Source organism: Hipposideros armiger, unplaced genomic scaffold (genome assembly GCF_001890085.2).
Source record: "Hipposideros armiger isolate ML-2016 unplaced genomic scaffold, ASM189008v1 scaffold_210, whole genome shotgun sequence".
NCBI classification, from domain to species: Eukaryota; Metazoa; Chordata; class Mammalia; order Chiroptera; family Hipposideridae; genus Hipposideros; species Hipposideros armiger.
The window spans coordinates 876,838-886,042 of NW_017731560.1; the positions used below are offsets into that span (position 1 = coordinate 876,838).

The 9,205-nt window shown below is 35.7% G+C and overlaps 1 protein-coding gene across 6 annotated transcripts in view; it reads right to left on the reverse strand.

Annotated features, from left to right (window-relative positions):
• Positions 1 to 363: 363 nt before the first annotated feature.
• ZNF280C (zinc finger protein 280C) overlaps positions 364 to 9,205 on the reverse strand; it is a 60,141-nt gene continuing 51,299 nt past the window's right edge. For 4 of the 6 annotated variants that reach the window (XM_019653904.1, XM_019653903.1, XM_019653901.1 and 1 more), the window contains 4 exons: positions 6,517 to 6,579; positions 2,312 to 2,430; positions 2,124 to 2,160; positions 364 to 1,487 (listed from right to left, as the gene is read on the reverse strand). In XM_019653904.1, coding sequence (XP_019509449.1) covers positions 1,274 to 1,487; positions 2,124 to 2,160; positions 2,312 to 2,430; positions 6,517 to 6,579 — 433 coding nt within the window. In that variant the 3' untranslated portion in view covers positions 364 to 1,273. Of the gene's footprint in view, positions 2,001 to 2,123; positions 2,161 to 2,311; positions 2,431 to 6,516; positions 6,580 to 9,205 lie in introns of all 6 variants that reach the window. The other 2 variants (XM_019653906.1, XM_019653905.1) reach the window with 2 other exon arrangements.

A 9,205-nucleotide genomic window follows, 5' to 3' on the forward strand; every position in this document is an offset into this window, starting at 1 on the left:
TATAGCAGCCCAAATGGACTAAGACAGTTTCAAAGTACAATTTCAGAGTTCTGATGTTAAGAGAAAAAACCACTCATGATTGAATCAAACAACTTTAGAGCCTGTCCACCTTCATAGTTATTAAGACCACACAGGGACTCTTGCCAGCCTTTAAAGTTCAAGAAATTAGTGAAGTATAAACAGTGAGCTTTTAACTGTGCTGGAGGAAAAATTGCAAGATATACTCCATAGATAAAGCTCTCAGTCTGCAGTTCCATTAATCACGCTTCCATGTAAGAAGCAAAGCAATGCTCCTAGCTATATGATAAAATCTACAGCTTTTATATAGAAGTTATTTGTTAGAAAATAATTCCTAAGGCACTTTAACAATACAAATTTTATTAAAAAAATAATAACATCAAAGCAGTTCAGCAAACCTACATTCAATGTAACCAAAATAAACAAACGCCAAATTAAAAAATATATATACATCTATATATATGGGCAAGAAACAAGTGCATTATTTGGTCCCAATATTTTTGAATATATTATCTTTATCCAAAGGAATTACATTAATGGCTAAGAAGATATTATCTATTAGATGTACAGAAATTTAATTTTAAAACTTGTTTTAAGGTCTGCAGGAAGTGTTTGTTTGTTTTTGCCAATTCTTTATGTCTTTGAACTCACATCACTAAGCTTATTAGTTAATGACAGTCCCAAGATGAATAGAGGATGTAATAATGTCTAATGGTCTGAACAATTACCAAATTAATATGCCACCAAGAGGTAGCTTACACGAAATCTATAGAGAATTCTAAGGAATTTTTTGCAGTTCTTAACAAAAGTTTTGAAGAAAAGAGATAAGAGTGGACATAACAAAACAGACATTAAAAAATTTGGCGAAGAACGTAAAACAAAGATAAAAGTAAACTTAAACACCTTTAAATGTATTGATATTGCTGAAAATTCCTAGGGTTAACACTGGATAAAACTTTAAATGACAGTACAAATAACTGTAACTTTGGAACTGTAATTTTAGAAATTTCTTTTCTAAGATCATGAAAAGTAACTTTGGTTCCCTACACAGCCAGTTTTTATATTCCTTGGACTGCATGCATGCTAGAGGAAGACTAAAGGGCAGCAGTCAAAATGATTAAACTTCAACTTAGGTGATAAAGCATTGGTTTGAAGTGCTTTTCTTGGTCAGAATTGACCTATAGGCTTAAAATAAGAACCAAAGCCACCAGTGGGAATTTGTGCTCAATTTGTTGGGCCTTGAGGTCATCTCTGGTCAAATTAGCATCAGCCTTATGGGAGACCAGTCATGAAGGAAGGGACGCTCCCCAATAACTGACTTCCTAAGGCCACAAACTAGAGAAGGTCTCACAGTCAAATAATTCACATTCCTTGGAAAGAGAGTACAGGCATCAGGTGTGTCCAACGAAGGGGGACACTGACCAGGAGTACCCTGGAAATTTTTTGAAATTTCTGTGTTACTTCTGCATCTGAAAAATATGAAGAATAGAACAATGACAGACAAGGAATGAGAAGAAAGATAGCTATCTGACCTAAAATTGTAACACTTATAAGAAATTAATTAAGAAACCAGACAAAAGATCAAAAAAGATGAATAGCCATATCGTTTGGAATGCAATATTCTGAAGGCAAGTACAGCAGAAAAAAACACAAATTATTTTAAGCGAAGCAGGAAAGACCATAGCAAACAAAAGTTATTTTTGGAGAAAGCCAACTGGAGAAAAAAAAAAACATGTTACGATATGTTAAATAAAAAAAAAAGATATGTTAACCTGACACAAAGATAAGGTGGAATAAGAATCTAGTGCCATATGAAAGCTGAAAAGAGCTGAATAATGAGAGCTAGTCTAGTGTCATGAACTTGGCTGTTTAATCATTTTTGTGTGAGAAAACACTTCAGATCTTTGAACTTAGGATATTCCAACTTGTCTTGCACCAGGTTGCATGAGTTCCATGGAGCAGGAATCTATTTCAACAAGCAGCTTTAAAAACAAAAACAAAAAAAACCCTTTAATATATTTCATTTCTATTAATGATACATTAAAAATATGCAACAGTGTTAAAAATCCATGGAAAACAATGCACTGGATGAAGATTAAACTTACTCAGAAGTGGGTTCAGAAGTTGAGGTTCTTTTGGGAACTAAAATTAGAAGAAGAGTTTTACATTTAAAATAGCATATTATAATGAGTGAGTCTATAAATCTAATACAATTACGAGCCCATATTGTGGCTGATCAAAAATACTGGAATAAATGTCAGAAATTCAAAGTAACACAATTGTACATACATACCATTCTCTATTATAACTTGGCAAGTGTGAGTTTTACGTTGACTTAAGTGTTTAGCCATACGATCCAAACCAGAAGAATCAGTTAAGAAATCACACTTAAGGCACACTAGAGTAATGTCCCTATGGCAAAAAAAAAGATGGAAAGAAAAGGTTTTCATCTTTTATGAAAATCCATATACAAGTTCAATAATTATTTTTTCCATGTAATAACTCTTGATTTGCTTTTTATGCATCATGACCATCACTTTTCAATTTTGTTATATAAACGTGATATATCTAAAATGGTACTTTAGAAAATGGCATAGCCATGCCTAAATTATGCTAACATTTAGTGCTTTATCAACTGTTCCCTCTCATACCAGTTGCTAAAAGATAGGAGTCAAGAGACCTAAGGCCCAGTTGAGGTTCCACTAACAACTTGCATAATTTGTGCAAGGGACAATCTTTCCATGCCTTTGCCCATTTGCAAGGCAAGAATATAACATTCATTCATTCAATATAATATGCTGAGAACCTTTTTTGTACACTGTGTACTACTAGGTATTATGGATACAAGAATGAACAAAAAAGGGTACACTCTGGAGTCTACAATCTAAAACCTTATTTAAGTGATGATAAAATCAGAAAAGAAGTGGGAAGGCTTTAAAAAGAAATTATTAAAATAATGTAATTATTATCAGCTTATTAACACAGCACAAATATACTTTTGCAGTTCATTTGAAATTTAAATATTTTAAATTTAAGTATTTCACCTGTATAGGAATAACAACCAGTACCATGCCTTAGACTGACTTCTCCCCTGCAGCTCTAGTTTTAACCATTTGTTGTGTCTTTATATCTGGCTGTTAGGCTAGCACATTAAAAATTATCTTCATAAAACTGAAGTCATGTGCTTTCCTCCTCACTCCCCAAAATTATTCCTCCTGGGGCCGGCCGAGTGGCTCAATTGGTTAAGAGGTTGCTCAAGAGTGCGAGCTCTGAGCAACACGGTTGCCGGTTCAATTCACACATGGGCCAGTGAGCTGTGCCTGAGCTGAGCTGCCAACAGGTGGCAGGATGGCTCAGCTGGTGAGAGCACATGCTCCTAACAAGGTTTCCAGTTCGACTCCCGCATGAGATGGTGGGCTATGCCCACCTGCAACTAAGATTGAACACGGCACCTTGAGCTGAGTGGCCACAAGCTGCCGACGGCCAGCCAGATGGTGACTAGACTTGGAGCTGAGCTAGCTGCACCCTCCACAACTAAGACTGAAGGACAACAACTTGGCTGTTACCCTTCCCAATTCCCCAATAAAAACTTAAAAAAAATCACTCCTCCTGAAACAGCCTCTCTTATGATGCCATATCCCCAACACAAGGGCTCATAATTGTACTCATTTCTGACTCTTTTTCCTTAAAACAGTCAATTATTTCAAACATTTTATAACAATTTATTGAGTGCTTACTGTGTCAGGCTGAAGGTTTTAGACATATCATTTCATCTAAATCTTATATAACAACCTAAAGTAGTAGGTGTGTTAATTACAACTTTTATATAGAGGACAGGGTCAGGTTAGTAACCTATCAAAGCCAGGACCAGGTTTGAAGCTTAGTTCTTTGATTCCAGAGCCCATGTTCTTTTTTTTTAAAGAAATTTTATTGGGGAACAGTGTGTTTTTCCAGGACCCATCAGCTCCAAGTCAAGCAGTTGTCTTTAAACTAGTTGTGGAGTGTGCAGCTCCTTGGCCCGTGTGGGAAATTGGCAACCTTGGTGTTATGAGCCTGGCTGTGCACTAACCACGTGAGCTAACCGGCCAGCCCATGTTCTTAAACATGATGTAATACCACCTCACCACCTTAACCCAGGATGTTATTAAATCACTCTTAACTACCACAATAGTCTTAACCAGTCTACGTGCCTCATACAGCTACAACTCACCTTATATACACCTCCAAATGGATCTTTCTTCAGTACCCTTGATTCCGCACAAAACACCAATGGTTTCCCCAATGTTCTCAAATTAAAATTAAGTCCAAATTCCCTAGACTTCTTCAAAGATACTATAATCTGGATCTAAGCTCAAAAGTATTTCCCCAGACTTTGATCTCAATACTATGTTGTATGGACTTCATGCTCTATTTGGATAGAGCATGTACTACTAGTTACTCGTTGTGCATGCCTTCTGCTTTTATCCTTTCTGCATTTTTATTCACGCTATTTCTTCCAGATAGAATGCCCCTGTGCCTCTTGTTATAATAGAAACCTCTCCTCCCTTTGAAATCAATAACTCTCATGGCACTTGTTACAAACCTCCTTGTATTACTGTAGTTATTTATGTTCACACCTTATCATAAATTGTGCATTCCGTGAAGGTTGGTACCGTGCCTTCTTCATCATTGTCATCCTTACAGGACCTACTACATTGTGTTATACATGATAGGTGCACAATAAATTGCTAAAGCATGAACACTGTATTTTAACAAAATAGCAATTATAAAATTTATTATTCTATAGAATTATAAATATACTAAATACCACACACAGAAATTAACTAATTTTCTACTTAAAATTCAGACCCACTTAAGTTGAGAGAAAGCATTTCAGATCTTTAAAGTCACACAGTTAATTTAAGAACCAAGCACACAACTGAGCTTGACAACAGAGGTAAAAAAAATCATTTTGTGAGGGGTGTAAATGTCTAATTATTATGTTGTTTTGTACACCGAAACTAATATAATAAAAAAATATCAAATGAAAGTCTCATCTTCAGAATTAATAAATCCATTTTCATTCTTTTAAAAATTTTCAGTTAAGGTAATACTTAATATAGCTTACTCTTATCTAATTCCTTGAATTTAGTAATATTTTCAAAATAGAACTAACATTTTTAAAATGTAATCAAACTTCCCTCTGCTTATGAGCTGTTGATCTAATATCATTCACATAAGATATTTTCAACATATACATTAATTTACGCAACAAATATTTATGGAGTGCCTACCATTGTCAGGCACTATTTGATGCCCAGCAAATGTCTGGCATTGACAACTATCTGAATCACACACATTCTAGTGAGAAGACACAGACAATAAACAAAAGGGTGAAATATATATGTCAGATAGTAAAAAGCTGCCATGAAAAAAAAATAAAGCCAGAAAGGGAGATAGGGAGTGCTGGGGTGGGGCCCAGGGGAAAAAATACTATTTCAAATGGAGTGGTCAAGGAAAGCTACATTAATTGGAGTAGAAACCTGAAGGAGGTGAGGGAGCTAGCCATGCAGATAGCTATCTGGGGAAGAGCAAATGAGGCAGAAGCAATAATAAACACCAAGGTCCTGAGACATATTCCCTCTTTCACCTTTCCATTAACCTAAAGCATCGAAACAAGTACTGGCTAAACTTAAGTCTATGTCTTAGATATGGTGCTACAAAGATCTTGACACTAATGTTTCAAATAGCAATGACAGCATGAGCTAAATAATTAAACAAAGGAAAATAGAATCAAAAGTAATCAGAAGAATGTGGAAAAATCATGTATAGTGAACTCTGAGCTATGTGTGTATGATATAACCGATGTTAATTATTAATAACTTTGGAAATGTTCATCAACAATTCCTTCTGTATAGTAAAGAAGTTGTGTACTTTTCTTTATAAAAATAAAACCCTACAAAATATGAGGCTATATATTGATCAAAACAAAAAAAAGCATTAGTCACTTTCCTAGGTTATCTTAAATGTTTTTTTAAAAACTACATTTTATATAACTTTTTTTTTGCAATATTATTGACCTTATTCTCTATGCTGTACTTTACATCCCCAGGACTATTTTGTAACTACTAATTTGTATTTCTTAATCCCTTCAGCTTTTTCACCAGTTCCCTAAACCCGTCCCCTCTGGCAACCATCAGTTTGTTCTCTGTATCTATGAGTGTCTCTGCTTTGTTTGTTTAACATCTTTTTAATATTCAAATATTTTTGGAGAGACTTATTTTTAAATTTGTTTAAAAGCAAATCCATGAAAGTTCCATATTAATGATCAACTCCACTGAAACAAAGTGCAGTCAGAGAATATAGGCTATACCCTCTTTGATCTAAGGATATAATGACTAGAACTCTATTATCTCCAGTAGCAATCATTTCATTTTGCAAAGTAGGCACTCCAGCATCAGGTTAAAAAAGTTATTATAACTTTTCAATAGAGAGAATGAAAAAATATAAACTAGTTACCTGAGAGTTCCACAATGCTTCTTAAAAATATAAAACCGTTTACTTGGATGGTCGCTATGAGAGCTGGAAAGATAAGAGACAAATGAAATGTATTATATGATTAAGTCATATTAATTGTATGATCATATTTCAAGTTTATGCTTAGTTTCTTAGTTTTGAATAAAAGATCCTGATCTAAATTATAAAATTCTAGTAGCCATCTGTTTAATTCAAGATTTTTATCTTACATTTCACATTACCTGTGTATTTTCTAATAACATATTTCCCTGAGAATATTCTTAAATGATCAGTACATAATAATTATATAAAAAAACCTCAGAATTAAAAATGCAGAGTATCAAATTAAAATTTTCACTTATTAAGAGTTGAAAACAATCTAAAAGGTATTTGCTAATAATATATTTTGCTACAATATAAATTGCTATGAATAATTATCACTTTCTAATCTTAATATACTTAGTGAGTGGGAAGAATCTGAATGATCTTCAAAGTAAATGCTACTTGGGCCATCAGTAATGTGAAACATTTAAATAACATTTTGGAATTATCAAGAGAGCTTTAAAGGAAAGCGAATTAAAAGAAACAGAGCTCAGGAGCTAAAACAATACTTCCTCTATGCACAGAACAGAAAACCACTGAACAAGTTTTGCAGCCAATGGTAATAGCTTTTATCTCCCCTTTTAAACTGATAAGGAAAGCTTTCCTGTATTAGAAAGCTAGGCAGGATTAGCCAGGATTAACGTAGCACAGAAGTATTACTCAAAGTGTGGTTCATGGACCAGCAGTCTCTGCATCACCTGTGAGCTTATTATAAATACAAAATCTCAGGTTCCACTCCAGACCTACTGAAATAATCTGACAATAGAGTCCAGAAATCAGTTTCAACAAGTTTTTCAGGTGATTATTATGCAAGCTAAAGTTCGATAAGAACTAGTTCTAGTTTGTACTGACAGACTCAAAGCAATCAACAAACCAGGTCATCAGTTGCCATTAGACACAAGGTAACTATCACAAGCATACCATGTATGCACGAGAAAAGAAAGATTCTGGCTAGTCATAATCCCAAGAAAATATCCCAGAGTAAGTGTCATGGTGAATACAAATAACTGTTCTCTCAGGTAAATAAGACAGACATATATTTAGTATGAAGTAGAAGAGCTGAATGGTACTGCACTCAAAGAAAGAAATGATTCCTATGAGTGGCTGTGATAATCAGATACTTCACGGAAGAACATAAACTGAGGGGGAAGGTGAGGGTTATTCCAAGGAGTAACAAAGAATAAGGAAAAGCCACTAGACATTGAATGTGTGGTAAACTACACATTAGAGAAGTTTAATTAATTTTGGGGACCTGAATTGCGATTATAGAGTAGGTATGGACTGGAAACAAAGGTAGTCAACCGTCAACATCTCAGAAAATGAGGTTTCTGTACTTACAGAGTTCAAGCATATGACAAAAATCCAAACTGGGTCAGAGTCAGGGTGGTACCATTCAGGAGGAGGTACCTGAGGCAACAAGGAAATCAAGGTACCATAGAAGTAGGGGAAATGCAAAGAGACCCACAAGGTCCTTAGAAGAGTAGAAGTGGAAGTCAGTTCTATATGAGGTTAACGATGAGTTAAGCACTGACTGTGTAATGACAATGCAGTGCACGGCTGAGACTCACTGGAAATCAGGAAAAGGTTATGAAGGAAGCCTGGGGCCAATTGGGAATATTCTGGGGTAAAATAAGGCTGGAAGTCCTAGAAGACAATTCAGGGAGCCCATAGAAAATGGGAAAGGGGAGGACAGAATGACCCATTGGGGTTAAGCAACACCAAAAATATTTTCCAATTTAAACTTCTATTAATTAGGGACAGAATTAAAGCCCTGTGGGGCAGCCAAGTGTTTGGCACAGAATAAGAGATCAGCATTCTTCCCAGCAGTATACTGAGAGAAACTTTAGCTGGGGCCTAGTTCAGAGCAAGTGAGATATGGGTGCAGAACCACTGCGGTCGTTTGGAGGCAGAGTGGTAAATTGCAGAAGGTGGACTCTCAGGAAGCCATGATGAATGGTGGCAGATTAAGAGAAGTGCACGGCCTTCCAAAATTTAAAGTGTATTATTTCGAGCTGATGCTCCATGATCATGCAAATGATGCCTTAAGACTGAGCTTAAAGGGTATTATTGGGTGATAGTAATTTGGATCTTACACAAACAACAGGGGTTTTGACTTGTTTGTGTTCCAAACAGTGGGCCAAAGGTGAAAATATCTATCAAATAGTTAAAGATGAAGAGTTGGATATCAGGAAAACTCAGTATTGAAATTGGAGAATTTATAGTTGAAAGGTAAAAGACAAAATTCTGAGAGTGGTTAAGGTACCAAGAAAGGAAATGTAAAGAGGCCAAATGAGTTGAAGAAAGAAAAGGCAATGAAATATAGGAGTAGCCAAAAGGAAGTTAAAAAAAAATGGTGGTTACAGTTTATGAGAAGCTGAGGAGAAGTTTCAAAAGTGAGTAATCAAAACTATCAAATACTCGGGCCGGCCGAGTGGCGCGATGGTTAAGAACTTGCTTGGTATGCCAGAGGGCCCCGGTTCGGATCCCACATATGAGGGCCAGTGACTCTGCCCTCTACAGCTAAGATGCTGAACAACAGCTCAACCTGGAGCTGGGCTGCCGTGAGTCGCCGGCGACGGCGTAGGCTGCA